The sequence below is a fragment of the Ostrinia nubilalis genome, chromosome 16 (genome assembly GCF_963855985.1).
Source record: "Ostrinia nubilalis chromosome 16, ilOstNubi1.1, whole genome shotgun sequence".
Taxonomy (NCBI): domain Eukaryota; kingdom Metazoa; phylum Arthropoda; class Insecta; order Lepidoptera; family Crambidae; genus Ostrinia; species Ostrinia nubilalis.
The window spans coordinates 6,232,723-6,259,135 of NC_087103.1; the positions used below are offsets into that span (position 1 = coordinate 6,232,723).

Below are 26,413 nucleotides of genomic sequence, written 5' to 3' on the forward strand. Positions count from 1 at the left end.
TACAGGGTGAATGATGTTTAAAAAAAAAAGTTATAGTTCCAAAATACTGAACTGTCCTATGCATGACATTGACAGTGGGGCGCCACCGTCAACCATATAGTTGAACGATGGTAGCGCCCTCCTGTCATTGAGTTTGGTGGGACAGTTCAGCGTGAGTCATCTATAGCAATGCGGGCTTCATGCCTAAAGGCATAGTCTACCAGTCAACTATTATAATTTTTACTCAAGGAGGCATTAAGCGACTGGACAGAGCCGCTACTGAGTTTTGTAACCCTATTGCCTTTTCATCGGTCATATAAAAATAAAAGTCAATGCTATAAGAATTATATTTTTATTTAAAAAATTGATTCCAAAGCAAATATTGTTCACATTCACATGCAGTTAAAACGCTACATTTTTAACTTTATACATAACAACTTTGATTTTCGAATCGGTGAAACGATAATTTTGACGAATAAATAAATAAGTCGTGCTAAAGTTGAATACATAACAAGAAGTTTCAAAGAGATCATCTTTGGCACTAATAATAATAATAAATCTACTTCAATATGGACGAGTCGCTACTCTACTAACTTTTTCATCGACCGGGAAACGAAAGAACGTCGCGACTAAAATCGGCCAAAAATCTCGAAACTAGGATATGCACGTCTCCCTCGGACCGGAGGGGACTCCGATATGTCGTCAAAATAACATTCCCGGGTGAAAAGTAGTGAGCGTCGAGCGCCGCGCCCGCGCCGGCTCCAGCGAGCCAGCTGCCGGCGGGACGCGCCCGCGCGATGTGGCGTTTTCACTGCTCGCGAAGTCGACAGTTAAGTTTTAAATGCACATATCTTCTAGTCATAATCCGAGTCGGTGATCTACATTAGCAGAGTAATGTAACCTAATATTATTCGAGATGAGAATTTACAAATATTTCGGATAAGAAACAAACTCACATTAACGAAAAAAATTGAGGCGTTTTTGACATCACAATCGTTATCAATAAATTCTGAAAAGATTATCAAAATTACGTCTGAATGCACATTAGATACATTTTGAAGTCTAAGAAAATATGATAGGAGGAAAAAAGGATTATAGAAAAATCTTGCGTACATATTTCATCGCAACGTAGTTCACAGACTCGAATTAGAAACGCAAGTACAGCAGTGCGCATACCGCAAAGGTTCCCTCAACAGCTGATCATGAAAACGCGAATCAGCGCATATTCCCATTGCATGGGAATGCTTTAACACGTTCACAAGCTGCCGAGCGAGACCGGCAGAGCACTAAAGTTAGGTATCCACTATGGTCGCGCCTTACTTCTGCAACCAATACAGTTATCGCTTCTGGAGCACGTTCCGTGGCAAGCGCTCGGTCTGCGCGAACGCAAAGCGGCGCATACGCGTTTCTTGTAATAATTTTTATTGTGAATCACAGTTGAAGCGCGAATGTAGTAGATCCCAGGTGTACTCCACTACGTTGCGAGCGCGGCGCATACGTCATTCGACGCGTCACGCGCCACAACAGTAGGAGTGCACCGCGTCGTGTCAAATGGGCGCTCAGTGGATTCCAAGCGTGGGAGACTCGTGCATCATTCGACGTATCACGCTCCGCGCACGAGTCGCAACAGTCTGAGTGCACCGTATCGTGTCCAGTGGGCGTTTAATTAATCCCGAGTGTGCGCGGCACCCACGTCACAGCGGTCTGGGATTCCGAGCGCACCGTGATATTGTCCATTGCGCTTGCGCTCACAGTGTCGGGTTTCTGCGTAGACGCACGCGTCATTTGCCACGTCCCGCAGCGGTCCAAGCGCGCCGTAGTGTAGTCAGGGCGCTCACAGGTCGACGGTGTCGAGGTTCTGCGTAGGAGCTCTTGGCTCAGGCGGCGGCGTGGCGGGTCGCGCGTGGAACTTGCCGGGCAGCGAGGCGAGCGCCGACAGCGCGGCGTCAGCGTGCGGGATGCGCCGCATGATCTTGCCCGACGTGATGAGGCGACCGAAGCCCTCTTGGTGCGCGAACGCGTAACTGTAGGGTAAGGGTACAGTTAGTGAAATGAACACGATTACATAGCCATATTCTTTAATGTTATGGAAGCGGTGCTGAATTCATATTTTGATGAACACATCGTGCTCTTGAAGATATGCATTGACTTTGCAGAATGCTTCTATAGCTTTTATTAACATAAGTGAAAGGAAGTAGAGTATAATAAAGCTAATTTTTGCTGTAATTTTAAATTTTTGTATTAAATCTTTTTTATATTTTATCTTTCTATGACCGGGCAGGTCAGGCAATGAAATACAATATGTAGTTACAATAATAATAATTAAATCTTTGCTCATGGCAGTAGCAATAAGGCGCCTACTACAAGTTTGACCTTATTTCTTTGTCGTAAGGTTAAAAAAGTGCATAAGGCTGAGTCCACACTACGGTCTTTTCCCGCAAGCGATAAACCTAACCTAACCAAACCGCGAGACCGCCCGAAATGTACGTAAAAATAAGTCGCTGGAAAGAACTGCAGTGCGGACGCTTGCATTAGTTTTACTTGGTCATAAAATTACGCGATTTAAACCTACTAAAGCCTGGTCCGTGAGCACGTAGAATTTTGTCCAATGACCCCAAGCTACCCATCCTTATCGCTCGCGTGTAATTATATTGCTGTCGCGACTGTGCGACGAGCGCCCGCAGTGAGTGTGCGACGAGCGCCCGCAGTGAGCGTGCGAGCGCGACAGCAACATAATTACGCGCGAGCGATAAGGATGGGTAGCTTGGGGTCATTGGACAAAATTCTACGTGCTCACGGACCAGGCTTTACCTTCACCGGACTCGACCTAAATGCGGATAAAGCAAAAGTCCAGAGCCCCGATTACGGTAATTTTTAACGTCTCCAATCCAGACATGCTTCTCGATTCTGCGATACTATTGGTCGTTCAACAGCGTACGTCAGCTGTTTTGACCAATCGTATCGCAGAATCGATGAAGCGCGTCTGGATTGGAAACGTTAAAAGTTACCGTAATCGGGGCTCAGTATACGAGACTTACCCAGAGCGCACGGAGCGCCTCGCCCGGCGAGCGGAGGGCGTTCTTGGAGCCGACGCGGGTCCCCGCCAGCGTTGCCGCGCGCGCAGGCGCTCGCCCAGCGTGGGCCGCGTCCACGAGCAGGCTTTACCTACTACTACCGGACTCGACTAAAATAAGAGTCCAGTATACGAGACTTACCCAGATCGCACGGAGCGCCTCGCTCGGCGAGCGGAGGGCGTTCTTGGAGCCGACGCGGGTCCCCGCCAGCGTTGCCGCGCGCGCAGGCGCTCGCCCAGCGTGGGCCGCGTCCACGAGCACGCCAGCCGCCACGACACCACCGGCACCATCAGGATCGTCATCTGCGGGGAAACACACGCATCAGCCTCTGTGCTCTAGTGGTAAGACCACCTGCTTCAGACGCAGAGGTCCCGGGTTCCGTTCCCAGTGGGGGCAGATTTTTCTGTTCGCTTTGGTTGGGGGCAGGCTGGCGGGGCTTGTTTTAAGTCCGCCTGGCTAACTACCACCATCTTACCTAAGTCTGCCGCCATAACGACAATATTAACAGCATTGTTGTGTTCCGGCAGTTAGATGTAAGATAGCCAGTTCCTCCGTGGTTGAGGATTCCGGGTTAAGATCGCTTCCACCTTCGGCCTGATCATTACTTACCATCAGGTGAGATATAGGCCAAGAGCTTCCTCGTTATCGATAAAACTACGGAACCCTAAAAAAGCATCATCATTATGATGTTCGGTCTTCCGTTTCAACCTAATGTTCGTCCATAACTGGACAAAGACCGCATGGATTTCTACAACGGCCCGTCCTAGTATAGTTATTTCAACCTTTAGCAATCCACCGCTGGTCATAAGCCTCCCACCGAGGAACCTTATAAAGCACGATCTGATGTTTTACTGGTGTAGCCGCTACTAGCAATCTTTTGAAAGCTATTTTTATTAGCTTTTCAAAGCGATTCAAACTCAAATTAAGTTCAAGCCTGTGATTGGTTATTCTATTGAGCATGGAGTAGTCTTTGCTACTCTCATACGAAAAAAAAATGTTGGAACAATAAGCAATCCCCTTTGTTGCTTGGCTACTTCGTTTCGACCTTTGGAAATCTGTACTAAAAGTGAACTTAACGCGCTATCCCAATATGTAGAGGCGATAAATAACAATAGAACTTTATCAAAATGTGTATTCCACATACCGTGAGCACAGCCGTGAACCAGAATGTGGCTTGCGTGAGAGCTACGGTGAGCGAGCCGACGTAGGTGCCGCCGATGACGTAGTTGTAGAAGTAATCCAGCACTAAGTACGAGACGAGCGAGCCCCAGATCGTGATGTGGTTGAACACCGTCCAGTACGTCGTGTCTAAGGCGATCTGAGAACAAATGAGACTATTCTAAGGAATGTATTTTATAAGCATTTGCCGGCAGCGCGTGCGACAAACAAAAGTTTAGATCGGGAACAAGTCTGATGCAATAAATCTTGGTCAAAGAGTATAATATGAATTACTCTTTGACCAAATGTTAATTATTATTTGCCGGGAGTTCTAACAAATGTTTAGATCAGCGGGTACATAAGTATTTAGTTTGTCTTGAGGAGAGACAGATCACAGATTGGGTCGCAAGGAAATTCTCTTTAAAGAAATGGTGCTATTCTAATGCCACCTGCATGTCGTAATCTTATATGGCCATTTAAATAACCATTGTCTTGATTACAAATCTCTTTTTTACTATAATATTTTCTACCGTCAACCTAAAATGCGATAAATAAATAATTAAACTTACTTGTGTTGTATTGTCAATAATTAGTATAGTTGCTACCACACTCCCTAGAAGCATGTGGTCTGATAATATCTTTCCGTCTGGCGCCAAGCCATCTTTGTACGTTCCTGTAACAGAGAAAAAACAAATGCAATGATGCTACTTTGTCTCATCCTATAAGGATTCCATTCCTGGACAAAGGCTTCCAAGGATTTGCACCGTGACCGGTTCTAAGCTGCCCGTATTCAGGTTCTTCCCGCGACCTTCAGCAGGTCGTCAGTTCACTGAATCGAAGGCCTACCTACATTATGTCATCTGGTCCCTGGTGACCATTCGAGAACTTTTCTGTCCCATCAGTTTCATTTATTCTCTCATTCATTGTCATTAGTTACTACCATTTTCTTTCACACACTAAACTGCGACCCACTTTACAGAACAAAAAATTATAAATTACACCTACAACTCACCATAAGGAATCAAGAACAGTACGAGCGACGTGAAGCAACCATGCAACGTCGACTTGATAAACTCCGTCTTGTTGAACAGCTGGCTCGTGTGTCCCGGGGCATAGAGTTTCGGGAATTGTAGGGAGGTCGCGTCCGACACGTCTTGTTCGAACACGCCTAGCGCCAAGACAGGCAGCGACGTGTAGAATAAGTTGTATACTGAGATAAACATCTCGTCGAATACCGTCTGCAAGATAAGAGGATGGTATGTAGGATTCATAACGATTTGTGATGTGGAAAGTGATGATTAAATATTTATTAAACGTGAGTAATCTTCAGCATTTAGTGTCTCTTAGTTAGTTCACAAAAGACTGTAGAATAAAATCGTTACTAAAATACACTTCTGATGGATATAATAGAGACAAATCAATCAGTGCAGTCTCAATAAGCCTAGGAGCAGACCATCGATTTTTCGTCGGCCGATAGTTTAGTCGGGCAGTTGATCAGTATGGGCATGTATGGAAGTGCGCACATTACACTGATTTTATTTGGCCGATTCTTCATACAAATTAAAATCGGGCACAACGAAACGATTTAGTTAGCATGTTTGTTAGTAAGCCCGTTGTAAATATGGCTTGAAAGTTGAAAGTAAAGAAAAAATCCAAAATGCATAAAATAAATAACATTAAAAAGTTGTGAATTTAATTAATGAATCATTAAATAACAAACTCTTAAAACATTTTTTAATAAACGCTACGAACCTGCGCACTGAATCCGCAAAAGAACGCGAACCAGAAGTGGCACACAGTAAACGCGAAGTTCTTATAGAAGAAGTATCTCAGGAACTTGCACATGCGGTAGTAGGACCAGCGGCCGTGGACCAGCAGCAATCGTTGTAGGAACCGGAACTGCGCGATGGAGTAGTCCGAGGCTAGGACTGCCTGCATGCCCTCCTGGCCGGAGATGCCCACGCCGATGTGAGCCGCTGTGGTAAAGAAAATATCGTGAAAAGCAGAAAAAGTTGACCATGATTGTGAATATGCCGGGTTTTAGATTCCCGCTGTCCGCTTGCTGATCGTCGGCGCTGACAGATCAATGGTGACAGTTCCTGAGTGACGCTGATCGCACAGTGCCGACGCTTCATTCATTTCGGTCAGCGCCGACGGTCAGCATATTCTAAAACCAGCCTCAAATACAAGGAGTAGAAAATCGATCGATTCGACATACGATGCGAAGGGGATGATTCTGGTGCTCAAATTTAATTTTTGTATAGAATATTGGAGACTCTAAAAAGCAGAGAGCAGTGAGATTCATGTGAGGAAATAAATTAATTACAGCTTCAATGGAATGGATATTAAAAAAATTACATGTGCAAAAAAGGATCAAATAGGTACTTATAAAAAGTAATCATGAAATGAATTTTCAGATTTTTGAATTTCTTAAAATCGTGATTTCACGTAATTATTATTGTAACATGTAAGTAAACCGTTTTGTACGTTCATTTTTGAGATGCTTACCTTTGATCATGGATACGTCATTGGCTCCGTCTCCTATGGCCAGAGTGACAGCTTTTCTGCTCTTCTTTATTAGTTCTACCACCATTGCCTTCTGTAATGGTGTTACTCGACAGCATATTACTGATCGGCACTGAAGAACTACATCTAAAAACCTAAAAAATTAAACATTACGTCATACATACACGTCATTGCCTCTTGTTACATAAAAAAATATTGTTCGTTTTGTGTCTTGACGTTACGAACTTTCGCGCACAATAGAGTATCGATATCTTTGCCGAAAACGTTAACCTTTTATTTTTTGTTTGTATTCTCGCTTTCAGATCCTATTGGTTAAAAGACCAAATATACTTAGTCAATTGAGGCCCGATTCAACCAAACTTTTATCTTTTAGCTCTTAGTACAACATTGACAGTATGGGAAATATGATAAAACTGACGATTTATTCTGAGATTAATATTTACTCTTGTTAGGTTAAGTTGAGTTGACAATCAAATGAGTGAATATGAGAGAATAGGAAAATATTCCTTTCACGATCTATGACATTCTGTTTCTATACACCTGCATAAATTTCAATATCAACCCTATCCACATAGTAATAAAGTCGTCAACGTCCCATTTAACAACAATACTCACTTCTCCTCCAGCTTAGGATGCAGGCAGTGCACGAGAGCGAGTGCCCGTTGACGACGATGGCGAACCCGTTAGAATCATCATTGCTCGTGCGACTCCGCCGAGTACAAGACTAGTTTATTGAAGACTAACGGGATTTACTTCCCGAACCTTTACTTATCAGGGTATAATCTCGATGATCAATTGAGCAGGATCAACGAAAACGGCATTTTGTCAGTCATCAACCTTACTGCTTTGTGATAAGGTTGACCTTACATCTATCGACAATAGTAGATAGATACTCACTTCTCCTCCAGCTTAGGATGCAGGCAGTGCACGAGCGAGTGTCCGTTGACGACGATGGCGAACCCGTTAGAATCATCGTTGGCGTGCTCGTGCGACTCCGCTGAGTACGGGCCGCCCGACATGTACTCGTTGCTGCAACATGCCCAAGCACGGATAACATTTGCTCTAAAATGAGCGTGACTATGGGAGAAATAGGTGAACTCCAGGCGTTCAAAGTCTGGCTAGTGTGGATGTGTGGGCCGAATCCTCCATTTGTCTCTGGTTAATAAAAGAGGGTCATCCTCCAGCAGTAGCTAACTAGGCTATTAAAACAATACGTTACGATAATACAAATTAAAAAAAAAACTTTGTATGAGCTTGAGTTATTTGCGTCATAAATTTCTGGCAATTGGCTTGAAATGTGTTACCGCTATCTTCTTTTTTAATTTCAGACACAATAATTTTCCAACTGAGAAAACATTTAGCATTCAAAAACATATGGCCTCTTCCTAGCAGCCACAACAATTTATCGTTATCCTTTTAAACTTCATCATCATTCATCATCATCATCACTAAACTTAAAATGCAAAACAAATAATAATTTGCCTGCAAAAATAATACATTAAGTTATAAGCTAAGACACAACAACAGCTACGCGCTAAAATACATAACTCTCACGACACCCGTTATTAAATTGTGCTAAGGAATTCTAACTCTAAATTAGCATGTGATATGGGTGCCTTCAGGTACTAGGTGTTGGGGTTAGAGAGATATCAACACAGGTTAGAGAGAGAAAGAGCACTCGGGCTATGTGTAGAGAGGGAAGAGAGTGAAAACACTACAGTGAGGTTAGTACACGGGGTGATCTTAAAATTAAAATTAAACAATACAAACGATTTTGTATTGTTTTTTCCTTTTAGAAACATGAAAGTTCTAAGAGTATTTAAGTTACTAAAATAATTGATTACTCAGTTGAATATGAATCAATTAAGACTCTTTTGGAATGACTAATAATACTAATGTGTCAAATGTTTTTAAGCTTTACAGTTTTACATCACATACACGTCTAAAACGAAGCTAGTTATAGCTGAACAATAACAAAATACATTGTATTTAAATCTGTTTCAATTTGGCACTAAATATGAATTTATTACGACACAAATGCGAACACATTACATAAAATATTTTATTAGGCAATTTAATACAAGTACTAAAACACACGCAACTGATACGAATCACAACCGCTTTACATATAAAACGTTATCTTAGTATATTTTTGTATAATGGTGTAACGAGTCTTCAATGCCTTTAGTTGTAAACATAATTAAGTTTTTAAATGCTGAGAATTTTATTGTTTGAGGGTCAGCAGTGAGCTGAATGGCGTCTAACATGTTAAAAACATGTAAAAAAGATACAGTTGGACTGTTGTCCACTGAAGTGTCCCATATATGACATTTACAGGAGGGCTCTGCTATCAATACTGGCTTATTATTTCTATATTTGCCACGTTTCAGAATTTTTGCACCACGTCACAATGTTATGTGTATGATGACGTCAATTATGTTTTCAGATTCCACGCTGCATCAATGTGCATATGCATCATCATTATGATTTATCATGTTTTTCTCATGTGATTTTTATCTTTGTCTATTGGCAAGAATTCCTCCAGGGTTTCTGACATTAATATCTTCCTTCTATAGTTTCTTTTGTTCAAAACTAGATAAAGACTAACCAAGCAACACCATCAGCAATTACTTTTCACACAACTCAATAACAAATGAACATCGCGGCAGCGGTTGTGACTCGCAACAACAGACAGGGCACAGCTCAAGAGTACAGAGGTATAGCGGGAGGCGTGACGTATACAAGGTGTAGCTCTTTGTCTCTCTACCTGCGGTGTGGTATTGTGTTATGTTCCCACCTAAATGTGACGACGGACACGGCGGGCGCGTTAAGCTTGACGTTGGCGGCGCGGCCGGGCGACGGCCGCGAGACCGCCGCGCCGCCGTTCGCCGTCTCAGGCTCGTTTTTTGGTTCTATACCTGAAATAATGTTTAACTTTAGTGTAAGATTTGATTTGATAGAAAATAATCAATAATCTTGATTGATTTTGGTAGTAAATAAGGTCGTAAATAACATCAAATTTTCTAAGTTAGGTTTGATTTGTAGAGAAATAATCTTGAATATTATACAGGTCTAGCGTATAACTCAGTGTCTATGACATCAGACATGTGACAGAGTTTATAAATCTGAAGTTTATCTGAAGTCTCCCTGAAGTTTGACGTCAAAAACACCCTATCGTACCGCTCCCATACCTCAGATATTGATGACTGAGTTATCGCTAGACCTGTACAATATACCAGATTATTTATTGTCACGGACTGCAGAGTAATACCAGATCCGGTGCTGAGATGTCATAGTGATAGGAAATGTTTACGTTAATATTCGATACTTATTAGCAAACTGACATAATGATCGACAACTTCTGATGACTACTGATTGCGGTTAAAATATCAAAATAGTGAATTGAACTCTGAATTCACTACTGACTTCAATGAGAACTTACCGTGTGGTAAAAAAGTGTTGACGACCCTTATAGAGTCCCGACACTTGGCCAGCTGCCGGTCCACATCATCGTGCGAGACGCCGTCGATCACGAACACCTCCGCCATGTCGTCCGTCAGCAGCTGACACGAATATCCAATATTTATTGCCGTTTCTGAAACATCAAAGGATCAATGTCAAAGATCAATTTAAATTTTGGTCCTTCGAGCCGGATATTTCATGCCAAATGCATATAATATTCAGATATTTTTGTTGCTCACCTTGTTTATCACCCGTTAATACCCATATTTTAATACCAGCCATACTGAGATTCGCTATGGTTTCAGGCACTCCATCCTGTAATTTGTCTTCAATGGCAGTGACACCTGCAAAAAAGGTTTCAATGTTAAATTCGAAAGCCAGTCAAACAACTGAGTGAGGGAATCTTTTTTCTTGAACTTATTTTAAGCATAAACTAATACAAAAGCTGCTCTGAGCGTCATCGCTGCCACGGAGACTGCGGCCTTATTGCGTGCGGCATAGGGGCGGGTGTCGGCTGTGGACGTACCCAGGAGCAGCAGGTCGGTCTCGATCTCCTCGTAGATGGCGTCGAGCTGCTCGTCGCGGTCGTGCAGCGCGAGCGCGGCGGCCTGGTGTCGTCGCTGCCACGGAGGCTGCGGCCTTATTGCGTGCGGCATAGGGGCGGGTGTCGGCTGTGGACGTACCCAGGAGCAGCAGGTCGGTCTCGATCTCCTCGTAGATGGCGTCGAGCTGCTCGTCGCGGTCGTGCAGCGCGAGCGCGGCGGCCTGGTGTCGTCGCTGCCACGGAGGCTGCGGCCTTATTGCGTGCGGCATAGGGGCGGGTGTCGGCTGTGGACGTACCCAGGAGCAGCAGGTCGGTCTCGATCTCCTCGTAGATGGCGTCGAGCTGCTCGTCGCGGTCGTGCAGCGCGAGCGCGGCGGCCTGGTGTCGTCGCTGCCACGGAGGCTGCGGCCTTATTGCGTGCGGCATAGGGGCGGGTGTCGGCTGTGGACGTACCCAGGAGCAGCAGGTCGGTCTCGATCTCCTCGTAGATGGCGTCGAGCTGCTCGTCGCGGTCGTGCAGCGCGAGCGCGGCGGCCTGGTGTCGTCGCTGCCACGGAGGCTGCGGCCTTATTGCGTGCGGCATAGGGGCGGGTGTCGGCTGTGGACGTACCCAGGAGCAGCAGGTCGGTCTCGATCTCCTCGTAGATGGCGTCGAGCTGCTCGTCGCGGTCGTGCAGCGCGAGCGCGGCGGCCTGGTGTCGTCGCTGCCACGGAGGCTGCGGCCTTATTGCGTGCGGCATAGGGGCGGGTGTCGGCTGTGGACGTACCCAGGAGCAGCAGGTCGGTCTCGATCTCCTCGTAGATGGCGTCGAGCTGCTCGTCGCGGTCGTGCAGCGCGAGCGCGGCGGCCTGGTGTCGTCGCTGCCACGGAGGCTGCGGCCTTATTGCGTGCGGCATAGGGGCGGGTGTCGGCTGTGGACGTACCCAGGAGCAGCAGGTCGGTCTCGATCTCCTCGTAGATGGCGTCGAGCTGCTCGTCGCGGTCGTGCAGCGCGAGCGCGGCGGCCTGGTGTCGTCGCTGCCACGGAGGCTGCGGCCTTATTGCGTGCGGCATAGGGGCGGGTGTCGGCTGTGGACGTACCCAGGAGCAGCAGGTCGGTCTCGATCTCCTCGTAGATGGCGTCGAGCTGCTCGTCGCGGTCGTGCAGCGCGAGCGCGGCGGCCTGGTGTCGTCGCTGCCACGGAGGCTGCGGCCTTATTGCGTGCGGCATAGGGGCGGGTGTCGGCTGTGGACGTACCCAGGAGCAGCAGGTCGGTCTCGATCTCCTCGTAGATGGCGTCGAGCTGCTCGTCGCGGTCGTGCAGCGCGAGCGCGGCGGCCTGGTGTCGTCGCTGCCACGGAGGCTGCGGCCTTATTGCGTGCGGCATAGGGGCGGGTGTCGGCTGTGGACGTACCCAGGAGCAGCAGGTCGGTCTCGATCTCCTCGTAGATGGCGTCGAGCTGCTCGTCGCGGTCGTGCAGCGCGAGCGCGGCGGCCTGGTGTCGTCGCTTCCACTCCGCGAAGCCGCGCTCCTCGAGCGGCCGCCACGCGAGTGCTAGCGTCCGTAGGCCTTCGCCCGCGAATTTCTAGAACGAAAGACAAAATCATTATTCAAAAACAGAACCGCGCGTTTCTGAAATACAACTACTGATGCTAACTCGACAATCGATTGATGTAGTGACTTCTGTAGTTTATTTATACGACTGAAGATACTCACATTTAAATGTTCTTGTGTTCTTGATTTAACTTCTGCTTGATTTGATTTTAATCTGTCATATATTACATTATCAGCACCTTTTGTATATAACCTAATTTCACCATCCTTCCTCAATATCACGGACATTCTTTTCCTAACATTATTAAAATCTAAAATACACAATAAATCATATTCCTGAAAAGAAAAACACTGAATTAGAATTAATTTCACATTAGCAGGAATCAATATTTAATACAATTTATTCAAAATGATATCGTACTTCTTTGTTACCCATAACTTCTATTGTAATACTATTAGGCGAGCGTTCTCTGAACACAAAACCGAAATTTCTAGCTGCTGATACCAGGGCAGACTCATCAGGTGACTGCGCCTAAAAAACAAAAATCATGTAAAATAATTTAATCAAGGCACAAAATGAACGAAATTTACAAAACCCTGAACATTAGGATACGTGTGTTTTTAGAAGCTTATCAATATGAAACAGTATAGAGCTATTCTGTACAATTAATAATTAATAGTTGTACTAGCATAACATATCAACGATTACTCCGATTAAATTAACGAATGTTTTATTAAATTAAATTGTATGAAAGTAATAATAGGAAGTATAAACATTACTACCGCATTACTCATGCCAATTGCTAGCATTTAACTTTGGTTTCATGATAATTTTAGCTGAGAATTCCGGGTGAAGGTTAAGCTCGTTTCCACATTCATCCATCATAATTTTCCAATAAGGCCCAGTTTCCTCCTCCAAGCGGAGGAGAGCGGAGAAGTGTCAGGTCGGGCATAGCCGAGCTGTGCGGAGTGGAGAGAAGTGGAAATAATGAAATCTGATTGTTTATTCAAAACACTTCTCCGCTCCACTCCGCTCTTCCCCGCCTTGGTGGAAACCGGACCTAAGATGAATACCAAAAGTGAAATTCACAAAATGCAGCAGCTGCGGCTGCTTTAGCGGAATCTTAAAAAAAAGGAAATATTCCGCTTTAGACAGCTGCTACCGCTTTGTACCCTTCGGCGTGGAAACGCTGGGACATTGGGGCCCGGAGGCCAAAAAGCTATTCACTGAGCTTTCCTCCCGCATCATCGAGGTTAGAAGGCTGGGTTCTACTTTGGCCAGCGTCTTAGCCTCGCAATTCAACACGGAAACGCTGCCAGCCTTCTGGGCACCGCTAACCTTAATGACGGATCCGGGGATACTAAGTATAGCTAAGTATATTTTTATTTTATTTTATTTTCTGTAAATATTACTTTGTAAATAGTTTAAAAATTTTTAGTTCTCTCAAAAAAAAAATGTATGAAAAAAGATAAATACCTGGTATTCCAGCCGTCCGTTTTTTTGCTCGGGCATGACGGTGTGACACAGAGCGAGCAGCCGAAAAAAATCGTGCACCTCCCGGTCGCCGCGCTTCACCGCCTGCAGGAGCGTCGAGTCGAAGAACTTGAACTCCGGCTCGTACTCCGGGTTGAACGAGAAGTCCAACGGTTCTGTGCTCTAAGAACATAAGATAGTCTTACTATTGAAGAATGCTACGTTGTTGGCATATCCGTGCTTTCCAGGGCCGAATTAACCAAGCTTTTCATTCTTCTGTAAGTATTGATTTTCGAGCTACGACCGCGGGACGCTGCTAGTTTAACGCGGGGTCCTTTTATGGTCAACGGGGCCCTCGTTTACGGAGCTCTTAGGCAGTTGCCGACTTTGTCTAATGGTTAATCCGGCCCTGGTGCTTTCAGATCTATCTCTGTCTCTATCGCTCTTGGAGCTTTTTGAGAGAAAGAGATATAGCCGAAAATACGGATATCGTTACAGAGTTGTGTAGGAACAGATTATGCAACTATAAGCGCATCATAACTATGCACAATGAAGTGTATATTTGATATGAGCATGTTTAAGACTCGCGTTTTACTGAAGAGGATTTCATTGTACAAAGAGTACTTGTAATCTTTCGGAACTAGGTAGTATTTATTGGAGAATATTGTGCGCTTCCAAGTTGCATAATCTGTAATAATAGTTACAAGTCTTTTCGATGTAGTAAAAACCAAGAAAGAATTTATTTCTTTAGCAGACTTGTTGACTACTATTTAAATATGCAATGTTTTTGTTATTTGTGTTAGAAGCATTACAAAACATAAAACAACACAAGATGCAAAGCGGAACATGCGACATACAACGAAAACACCAATATACTACACACACATACATACACAGGACACAAATACAAATAATACATTTCAATAGAAAAGTAATACATTTCAATTACCATATTTCATTAAATAGCATAATATTATAGTAGTTTTACACCCAGTATGAGAAGGAAGTTTAGATCCCTAGCATAGAAACTGTTAATGTTGGAATACAAAATAATTATAGCATTTAATAATGTTATTATAAGGACAGTATACATTTACTTATAATATTTTAATGGTTATTAACTTTGACTTTAAGTTTGGATAGGATTATATGGCAATAGATAACTTATTAATATACCTACGTTTAGAAATAGCTTATTTACTACAAAATGAATGTCGAAAGTATTATTCTTAGTCAATAAATAAAAAATAATACCTTAAACATATTATTTAGTTCAAAGAAGCCACGTTTTTACGTCATTTATCAGTTAATGCAAAGATGCATTAATTTTACAGCGAAAAACGTGGCCTCTGCCAATCGCCCCATACCATAATATCATGATTTGCTGGTATGGATAATATTTCTTACAATCCACCTCTATTATTTAAGAAGAAGGTTAGGTACACATTAAGTCAAGATAGATCGTAAGATGTTTTAGAATTTACACACAGACACAATTTACTTTTCAAATATTTTAAATTTTTATACGTATAATGCAATAAATACCTTGTAGTACAAGCTTTTGGGCATTAATAAAATATTGGAAATTATTTTATTGCATCTATGTGAAATGACTTATTTTTATTATGAAATCTATTTATGACGTCAATGTGACCACAAGCGCGATATTAAATGTTATATTGTATGTCAAACAAATTATTAGTCATTACATCTTTTACATAATGGTCTCACAAATTGCCGAGTAGGTACATGACAATGATATGTCATTAGTTGATTCAATTCTAATAAAGCGTTTGTGTCACGCCCTTACTAGAAGGACTTAGGGCTGTCACTATGTACGATATTACAAAACAAAATTATGAACACTTTTTAAACTATTAAATTAATATAAATATAAAAATTGGTACATGGAAACAACCGTACTGGTGTGAAGTATTGTTATAACAGCTAATAACTCTCTTATCCGTACAATACTGCGAGAGCAATCTATCAGAAGTGTTCTTATGAGTGAAGAATATGGTATCAAATTTATAAACAACACCTTAACATTAATCTTATATCGAGTGCCTGTTGAGTCGATCACCTGATAAACTACTCGGATTGTAAGGAAAACAGAGTAAATACCATATTCACAAGCAAAACTTATTTTTTTCATATTGTCGCGTAGGACATAGTATTGTTTGTAAATATGGGTGTAAATGGGTCTGATTCTGAATTTTCTACTATAAGGCAATTTTATCTTTAACTTATATTCAAGCTTGATCCAAAAATACTAGCAATCGTCCAAACAAAAAATGCCGACATTTCGTTTGCAAAGTATACTGAAACGGGCTGATAAATTGTCCATGAAGTTCTTTAAGACCGCTTTCACATTAGGGCGTCAGAAGCGCGCCAGCAGCGGATACCTTCACATTACAAAACCGCCGCTGCCACGCGTCGGTAAAGTCGCTTAAATGTGAAAGCGCTCTAATCGACTAAAGCCCGATCCGTGCACTGCACGTAGAATTTATCCTTATCGCTCGCACGTAATTATGTTGCTATCGCGCTCGCACACTCACTGCAGGTGCCAGTCGCACAGTCGCGACAGCAATATAATTAAGCGCGAGCGATAAGGATGGGTAGCTAGGGGTCATCGGACAAAATTGTACGTGCTCACGGACCAGACTATACAGTAAAAAAGCAAAATCAGGCCCTCGTATGGTAAATGTGATTGTGTCATACGTATGTGTCTGCGCGCGGGCGCCGCGCGCCGGGCGTGCTGCGGCCCTGCTCGTGCTCCAGGTCCAGCAGGCGCGCGCGCGCCGCCCCGCCCACCGAGCCCCGCCCCCCGCCGCCCCCGCTGCCCCCGCCGAGCGTCGGGCCCCGTCGCTGCACCACACACACGCTCAGTGCTCACCACACCGCCCCTACCACCCCTCAGATTACACCGATCTTACCGAAAATTTTCCGTGCTTTTAAGCGATTTTGTGAAAAATATTATTGGCAGGTAGTTGCTAATTGCTCATAAGATAGGCCCCCTTAATTGATATTTACTGTCCGTGGTGCAAAATCTTTTCTTAAAGGTTTTAACCTTTGTTTGTCACCTGTCATCCGCTTTGCAATGGAGGGAAGTCGAACCTTAATATTTCGAACTCCTATTTTCTTCTGATTAATTTCGTTGCGGATCCGATGACAGTTTAACTTTCCCCCAGGACAAACTTGACCTTCATTGGTTGAGTTATTATGGCGGTCAAGCTGTAGATCCTGGCTACACAGGAGTTGCAGTGGTGGGAACGAGATGTGGGAATAGTCCCGTAGCCGCCTCAGCCGCTGCCGCTAAACAGCGCCTATTGAGTGCCGGTCGATAAGCTATCGATCGATTGCCGACACATACGACTCATTTTCAGATAACACTATGTATTTGACTTTGTTTATTCTGTTTTGTTATTTCAAATCATAAGTGACTGCATTTACCAGATTTATGTGGATGATATTATGCTATCGTATCACGAGACCGATACATGGTGTCTCGAATGTGTCCTATGATTCACTCCATTGTAAAACAAACATTATAAATAAAAACTCGACAACTCGTTGCCGTTATTTATCACAACTTTTTATAAGCAAATCAGATAAAATCTACATCATTGTGAAAACATGCAATCTACTAAAGTGATCGGTGGGTGGTAGACGGTGTGACATAACTTTATGACGATTACACGTGTGCATGAATAATTACGACACGATAAGTGTACCTCTGATCTTAACGCTCATCTATTATCCATGCACTAAACTGGTAGGTAAACGAACACGACAAACAGTTTCAAACGATTCACAACATAATCCCAAAAGCGTGGGCAAACGATACAAAACATTATAGTTATAATCAACTCCTAGAAATATTTTCGTATTGAATGAAAAAGAAAACAAATTCAAACTTCATGCAAAATAAATTATATTTCGTGCTGCATGGTGTTCAAAATAGTTGGTGTGACCAAATGACTTGGAAAGTAAAAATGCAACCTACATGCTGCAAGTGACTTTTGAATCTATGCCAAAGTGCTAACTGTCTATTATAGATTAAAAATTGAATTTTAACTTGATAACATTGTTTAGATATAATATTTGAGTACATACCTCTGTGAGCTCGATCGTTTCGCCCGTGGCTTCGTCTACGACGTCACCGTAACAGACTCCAGCTATAGAGCACTTGTTAAACGTCATTATGTTTTGTGTTAGCGTGCCCGTTTTATCAGAAAATATATACTGGATTTGACCTGAAAATGAACGCGTATGAAAACAAGCGAACGGTGGTAAAACGACTAATTAATTTTCTTCAAAGATTTTTAGGAACAGTTACCTTTTTGAGAGAGACAAGGTCAAAAGTGTATAACTCAATGTGAGAATGCAAAATTATGATTTGGTGATGCAAAATATAGTATAAAACTTACCGAGCTCTTCATTCAGCGTAGTTGTCCTCGCTTTCGCCGCTGTTCCAGTCTTATCATAATACATTTTCTCATCCCAATTAATGAGAAAACTCTGTGCAAATCTTATTACCTGCAACAAAACAAATGCAAGTTTAAATAAGTTCACTTGTTTTTGGCCAACCCCTTTGAAGATAGTGGTCTGACATACTCAGTAAGTTGTCCAGGGATAAAATAATTAACAATTCGAATGTTTTGCAAAATTTTACAAGCGTCGAAAATCAATTCGACCGTGACCAAATCGTGGTAAATTATCAAAAGTGCATCATTTGGATGGCCACGAAACATTAATCAAGCTCATTAACATAGTCTGCTCTAGTTTCAATAGCAAAGATTTTGGAATAAGTCACAGATTACTAAATACAGTCTGTATTACACATTATGTAAGCATCTATGTTTAGGTACTATTTTAACTCATGGATACGCGTCCCTTCTAAACCTATATCCAAGCTGTGTCAACATTAAATGCGTCGGGGATTTACCTTCACTGTAGATATAGAGCAGTGACGTAACTTCAAACATCCAAGCAAATAGATTGACTCACTAACGCCAATATGTACAGTAAAATGAATTGATTGAAATCTGAGTGTAAAATGTGACCGTAAGGCTGAAGCCAATGCTTCAATGGTTAGTGATTTATCTATTACACAAAATAATGGCATTATTATTTTGATCTTATTTTTTTAATGATTCATAGTAAACTATATGATGTCAATGGCAGTTTTTTGTTCAAGACATTTTAAGTATTTTGTGTTCAATGATTTTATTCTGCTCTTGGTGTATGTAGCAAAAAATAATACTTCTCATACAGACTAATAAAAGCCATATCGTAGACGAAACAGGGTTATATTACATGCAGTTTACTAATCAAGGTGGCGTGGATTCAACATTACAAGCCATTCGACTGTGGATACGATTATGCATAATAATTAAAGTCTGCTTTTCATTGCCACTTCAGCTTGCTAATTCGTCTGGCTGTGTCAGCGACTTTAGTTCGTTTACGGATCTCCTCATTTCTGATTCAATCTCGTAAAGAAACACCGAGTGCTGGTGCCGCTGCCAACCGGTCATTATGGAAGTCATTGGGGGAGGCCTATGTTCTGCAGTGGACGTCCTATGGCTATGATGATGATGATGATTCTGGACTCACCTCCACGGAGACGTACAGCGATATAGGCACGACTGTGTTCATGACGATGGCGTACGAGAAGAACACTAGAAATGCTATGACCACCGCGCCCGGCGCCGCCTCGGCTGGGACGAGTGTGTCCCACGGCAGGTACACCTGGAAGTAGCGGCCCACCAGCCACTCCCACACGCCGCACGCCACCGTGCAGAATACGCACATCGACAGCAGGAAGAATACTATCTGCGGACGAGAAAAACACATGTTTAAGCTGGGTCTCCAGCGCCTGTTTTGCTCTACACAATCAACAAAAACATCTCAACATTCAATAAAATTGTCTACAAATATGTTGAATGTTGACATATTCATGGCTTTAGTCTAGTTTAGACTAGACTGGGGTATACCCATAGTAAAGTATCAAAAAGTCACAATTTTTATTCCAAAATCACTTAACATGCATGGGACATAGATTGCAAAAAATACACTGCGGATGAGCAAAGTGACTATTTAGATCAGAATTTCTTTATCTTTACTACATGGGATATCAAAGGAGTAAGAATACTTCCAGCAAATAATTAAACCGTTTAGAGCAGTTTCCTAATCTGGGTTACATGGGACATCGATAGTAGGAAGAATACTATCTCCTGATGAGCAAAGCGACTGGTTAGATCAGCCACCCTAGACCAAGAATGGCGAACTAAATGGCGTGCCATTAATGGCACACGCCACAATATTTAGGGCATGCATGTCACAAAATGCACTATGAAACAAAATAATAAATGATGTTTTTGAATTAGGGATATCGTATTCGTCCTAATTAGTTGGTGCCACTGTCGGTAGAATAAGATCCTCCTCATCGTATTATTAATCTGTCATGATTTTAAACTTCTTGAGGATACAAATGCACGTACGTAGGCTTAATTCAAAATACTTCGTACATTTCAACATGTCATAAACGTCATAAATACAGATAACGGAGTATTGATTGATTTATACAATGTAATTAGTACCAACATAGTTGGGGTACTTAACCTTTAACTATGGACGTCGGGTCTCAGAGGCCCACCCCCCTTTTCAATTTCTCGGTTTAAATACCTTCCCGACACGTGCTGCTCTCGACCATCTCAGTAGCTTCAGTTTTAACTGTGTTAGGACCGAGGAGGCATAAAATCGCGTCTTCCGGCACTTATTACTTGAGTAATAACCATCCAAAATTTTATCGGGGTCTGGGAGACCCGATGACTATAATTTCCATACAAACATACTTGTATGGATGTGACTTGTCAACTATAATTTTTTTATAGTATATCATTATAATATGTTGTAAATTGTTTTAGTTTAAGAATACATAATGGTAGAAAGTATCTGAGTATATCAGCTATATTATTAGCCCAACTATCTAAGTAACATTCCAGAAGTAAGGTTTTACTTGTAGACGATCCTCCTTTTGAGTTTAGATGTCTTAGAAGGTACCATTGCTGCCGATTCCGATTCTGAATGGTGTATATTTTGCCTATCAAAGCTCTCAAAGAAAGATGACACATGCCTGTAGAGATAATTTGTCTTTAGTGTTCTAGGCCACTGTTTATAATTTTTGTAAGTTTAACCCTTGTCAAAATTTTTATTTTATGTCTTTCAGAAATTCTGTTTATGTTTTTATGTTACACGGTTATTAATTAGCAAGGAAAAAAGTATTAGTTTGATTTATTATGAATCGACTGTAATTAAGGAGCCTATATGTGATGCTAAGTCAATTAACACTGAAAAACGTCTATGTTTTTTAAATTTGCCAAAAAATAATTAAATAATGATTAAAAATTGATTAATTTACTACTAGATCCTTTATTAATAGTTATTAGATATATATCAACTCTTTGATAAATTCAAATTGGTTCAGATATGAAATTATGAAGAATTTTAGATAGGGGTCTGTGAGACCCGACGTCCATGGGAGTGTGATTATTTTTTCACGACTATAGTTAAAGGTTAATGTAACTTAATCATAATAATAATTACTAACATTGGAAACTGACGCATTGAGAGTCACGGTCATAATATGTATCTTTATGTGCATTAGAATTTATGTTATGATCTACCCTCATAATAAGTGGCATGTCTATTCAACATTTGAACTCTCTCTTTATGCCAAGTTCCGTGCATATTATCTACGTCCTTGTAAATAGTGAAAATAACATTGTGTAATTAAAATGTATTCTCATAGCGATAAACCAACATATTATTTGTTCGACACTGTATAGTAATGCAACTGCAAAGTTTTCGTTCCACGAATTCACTAAATAACTCATATCGTTAGCAGTTTCCTTTTTTGCAAGGCCGTGACTTTGATAGCAGTTGCTCATTAATTAACAATCAAATTGACGGGCAAAACTACCTGAATTTTGTTAATGAAATTACTCTTACGTGCTGAACTGCTTCAATGAATCAACGTAAACAAATAGAGAACATTATTCACATATTGACTTTACTTTCTTATTTAAAAAAAACGCACTGCAAGTACGTGGTAATTGATTGGACATTTGTATCAAGTATGGTAGTAGTATGGACTACCCAGGCTAATAAAAAAAAGAGTTCCATGTATAAGCTATATCGTGACAAATCTTTCGTATGATTCCCAGTGGCCCACAGCGCGTTAAAGCAAGGTCGGCAATGTCGTCAACTAATTGCGTATTACATAAAAAAACATACACATATGGGTTCTACCAATAGGTGAAAGTTTTTTTCGACTAAAAGTGGCACTGCAAATTGAATAGATAGATAAGAATTCACGCCCCATTAGTTTCACCTAATAATATTATTGCGAAACTTCTAAAAGATATACTATAATTATAGCCCAGAAAATCTCATCAGTTTGCAATTATTGGTCATCAAATATAAGTTTTAGGGCTTTTATACAATGCAAGACAATTGGCGAAAAAGGTACATCATGTGGTCATAGCTTGTTTTTGCCGTACAAAATCTATTGGAGAAACGCGCAAGAGAAACTGGTGGAGTCATTTACCATATTGGAAGCAGCACTTATTTTATTTATTTAAAAAATATTTACACATTGAACAGGTTACAAAAGGCGAACTACCTACATGCCATATGACATTCTCTACCAGTTTTCAAAATAAACAATTGGGCCAATCCGAAATTAGAGTACGGGACTATTCCCACCTCTAGTTTCCACCGCAACTACTGTGTAGCCAGGATCTACAGCTTGACCGCCAATAAAAACCCAACCAGTGAAGGTCAAGTTTATCCCGGGGGAAAGTTAAACTTGAAATAAGAGTAAGCGGTAACATAATTTGTGTTACTTACCCCTATAATAAGAAAATTAAGTAGCCTATCTATGCTCGTGCGCTTGAACTTGGTCTTCCCGGAGTTCTGCATCAGCTTGGTGTCCTTGCCGGCGAACACGACGACGCCGTAGCACCACGACGTGTTGCGGAGAACGCAGCCACGCAGCAGGATCTTGTCGTTGTCCAGCGAGAAGTGCTGGTCGCGCCAGCTCAACGTGCCTGAACAAAATTGCACCATGAATAACCCATTTTTGAAGACGGTTAATAAGGCTAGTGTTTACTAACAGATTTAATGAGGAAATATTAATAACACGAACACTTTTATTTCATGGATGAAAAAGGCAGAAGGTCGTGTTCTCTGGTTGTCAAAGTTTGGCACTGCTTGGGGGGTTTATAAAGTTTATATCCAACGGCAGCGGACCACAGTCATTTTGAAATTACCATACTGATCAGACTTAAGTAAGCACGCGTACGCAATTCATCTGAAAAAGTCGGGATCTGATTGTGCTCTTTGCAGCTTCTTGTAGGCTACTCGTAGCGATGATACTCGTTCGTATAAGAATGAAAAAAATGGAATGCCTGGCACTATTTTTTTCAGAACAGAGGCGAGCATGAAGCATGAATGTTTATTTAAAATATGAAATTCGCAAAAATAGAGACTTAATATCACGATTTACTTTAAGGAAAATGTAAAACTGTTGTAGATAATAATGAGCCATTCTGAATGGGCAAACTAAAAACTCTGTATATGTCTTTATAAATGCTATTGTCCTTTTGCAATAACCTTTATGTATACTCGATACACAACAGTTTGTAGGCAACACAAGTTTAATGACTTATGACGTCATAGTCCTTCCTCAAAGGTTACGCTTCACTCCATAGTAGATCTGTGGGGGTGTGGATTGTGATGTCACTGTTTGTTTTATCCAAACAAATAAATACCTACACATGTTGTGTTCGATCATTATCATATCACGTGTAGCTTTGAAGTAAATAAAATCAATAGGTATCATTTTATGTGTATTATGATCTGACGATTTCGATGTAGCCTACAATCTCGAAATTTTCTTCTATTTTCTGAATTCTTGCGAAAAGTTCCATCATTTTACAGTAAGAATAACATTCAAAAAACACTTTAGAACATGACTTTCATTAATGAAAATGAAGTAAATTACACAAGATAAGAGCTATGGCTCTTTCACTATTTTTGTTCCGTATTTAAATGCTATTTATTTACTTTTAACTTGCTATCATGCGTCACCACGACGACAAAATACGATGGCATTCATGAATCACAACCGATAAACAAAATTATTAGAGGCAGGAGCTCAGAATACTCGCATGAATGGGAAACAACAGTAAGTAAAGTCATTGCGAGTAGGTACTTCAAATCATATTGTTCGCCGCAATGCATTTCATGAATGCATTGCAAGCGCATTTACTAACAGGTAATGTGTAATACCGACGGATCGGTCGCTAATACATTGAAAATGTGCCAATACTCGTGGAGAACCAACTATAGAGTTCGCTAATAAATAGGTACAAACTTCGAACACCTATTGACTTCTGATTAATTTCATTGCCGGTCCCAAGACAGTTTTAGCTCGGAACTCTCTCGTTGGTATTATTGAGCGCTATATCTGTAGAAGTTGACAGTTATGGAAAAGTTCCGAGAAATTACGTTTAATGAACCTGTATTCCATGGAATGGCTGGACTTTACACTGATTCAGGCTATATTTACTCCGATAAACTAACCCAACAATTCCGTTTCGAGTTCAGTGACAGGAAAACTATCTAACTTAGCGTTCATTGGTCCCGTTTTGAACCTCTAACCTATTGTAAAAGTTTGTTTTCCTGACCTTCGAACTTATTTAGCAGGTTGTTTGGTGTTTCGCATACGATCTCGCCGTCGAACGCGCCCAGTTTGCCGTCGTCCTGGCCCATCGCGGCTGTCTCCAAAAGGCACTGGCGACATTTCAAGTTTGTCTCCCTGCAACAAAAAAATACATAATGTCAATAAACCCTGATAGAAGAACTTAATTACATGCCCACTAATTTCCAGAAAGTAAATATGATATCTCTTGCCGAAGTCCTAATTAAATAAACGAACTTTTTTACCTTACAAGGGGCAACAACTCGCTCGATAACTAGACCCTAAAGTTCTATTTTTAATTCTTAATTACTTGACCTACTTAAGGATGAGAGTACTACAATATTACAAAGGACGCCCACGGCGACTCGAGAGGAGGCAAAGATAAAAAGACCGTGCCTAATGATAGTGATAAAAATATTAATTAGGTTTGTATAACAGCAAGATCAGGTAAAATCCCAACATATAAACTGAGACTGAGACAATAAACTTTTATGCTCAAATAAGAAATTTATGTGCGCCTACATTATGTCCATAGCATGAGGATTTTAATTATATCTTTATTGTTCGCGTCATAACGTTTCAGAATACGATTAATCAACTATAACGAAGTAATAACCTTTTTCATTTAGACGAGCTGCCCCAGCTTTATAACTGTTTATTAACAAAGGTTTATACCAGCCTTAACATTTTATACAAAACGATTCGGGTTCAATACTCAGAAAATGTATAACCTTATTTTCTTACAGCTGGTTACAGTAACTAACTGGAAGAAAACATAACTATACAAAATGTAGAGATCACCATTAGAATTAACTGCAGAACTCACTATGTACTTACTTTTGTTCATTCAACAGCACAGATTACCATTTCTTAAAGCGAAGTTACGTAAATAATTAAAGATAATGAAACATGTCAGTGTCTACTACATGAGAATTTTTAATTACGCTTTCCAAATACCTATTTGCTACAATAAATATGTATATAGAGAAAGTACAGAAAGTAAAACAGAACTAAATTAGTAAGGCTATAATTAAGTAGCCCAGAACCTATAATAATACTCTATTGATTTTCATAGAATACCAGATTGATAAACTACATACTTGGACAAATGACGAAGTAAATTCAGTTAGGTATTTGTCAGTACAGTAATTTTTGATTAATAGCTAATAGGTGTTTGTTAGATGTCTAATTAAGTTCTAAGTAACATTTTGTTATCGGGTTCTAATGTAGGTATTAACCACAATGACGAATATACGTGAAGGAAGTAAACAAAGATGATGAAGTAAGTAAGCAAACTGTCCTTTCACTGCAATCAAATCATGGTGACTCATTCACACCGTCATAAATCAGATAGTGCGTGTAGCATGTCCAGCGGACACGTCATTACGTTAAATGCATGTCATATTCTTTTTAATAATTAATGAATAAGCACAGGTTTGACCTCCACGTGTGACCAAGCTTAGTGTAACAAACTTCAAAAAAAAGTTAACTTACATATTATTCGAAATCGTAACTTTTTATTCGAGATCACATTGTGTAATACAAATTTTTCATTACAGTGAAAATTTATACGCTTGAATTGACAAGGGTCGAGTACATGCCTAATGAGCGGAGATTACATAAGTAATACATTGAAACCACATTGTGTAGGCATTTGTTTTACATTTTCAATCTCAAATAAATCCAAATATAAAAACCCGACCTTTAATTCCTTCTCGTGTGTGTAAATCGTATGGTTACAAAACTGTCTTCAGGATAACATGATTATTTTATTATGTAACAAAACAAACACGATTGCGAATATTTCTTATGCAAGCGTAAAAAATATTATTATCAGATTGATGCAGGAACTGGAAGGCCTTGGTGTACATACGGATTAGTTGAAGTTTGGC

The 26,413-nt window shown here is 41.1% G+C and overlaps 1 protein-coding gene across 1 annotated transcript in view; it reads right to left on the reverse strand.

The window, feature by feature from the left end:
- Window positions 1-315: 315 nt before the first annotated feature.
- Window positions 316-26,413, reverse strand: part of LOC135079527 (probable phospholipid-transporting ATPase IM) — a 76,541-nt gene continuing 50,443 nt past the window's right edge. The window contains exons 7-27 of the mRNA XM_063974180.1: window positions 24,508-24,638; window positions 22,667-22,866; window positions 19,370-19,588; window positions 18,184-18,292; window positions 17,870-18,009; window positions 13,757-13,936; window positions 12,701-12,811; window positions 12,442-12,615; window positions 12,139-12,310; window positions 10,439-10,543; window positions 10,180-10,332; window positions 9,505-9,655; window positions 7,635-7,766; window positions 6,720-6,871; window positions 5,964-6,187; window positions 5,224-5,449; window positions 4,781-4,884; window positions 4,198-4,371; window positions 3,206-3,355; window positions 3,018-3,163; window positions 316-2,003 (exon numbers count right to left, since the gene is read on the reverse strand). Of these exons, the coding sequence (XP_063830250.1) occupies window positions 1,814-2,003; window positions 3,018-3,163; window positions 3,206-3,355; window positions 4,198-4,371; window positions 4,781-4,884; window positions 5,224-5,449; window positions 5,964-6,187; window positions 6,720-6,871; window positions 7,635-7,766; window positions 9,505-9,655; window positions 10,180-10,332; window positions 10,439-10,543; window positions 12,139-12,310; window positions 12,442-12,615; window positions 12,701-12,811; window positions 13,757-13,936; window positions 17,870-18,009; window positions 18,184-18,292; window positions 19,370-19,588; window positions 22,667-22,866; window positions 24,508-24,638 (3,343 nt within the window). The 3' untranslated portion in view covers window positions 316-1,813. The remainder of the gene's footprint in view (window positions 2,004-3,017; window positions 3,164-3,205; window positions 3,356-4,197; window positions 4,372-4,780; window positions 4,885-5,223; window positions 5,450-5,963; window positions 6,188-6,719; window positions 6,872-7,634; window positions 7,767-9,504; window positions 9,656-10,179; window positions 10,333-10,438; window positions 10,544-12,138; window positions 12,311-12,441; window positions 12,616-12,700; window positions 12,812-13,756; window positions 13,937-17,869; window positions 18,010-18,183; window positions 18,293-19,369; window positions 19,589-22,666; window positions 22,867-24,507; window positions 24,639-26,413) is intronic.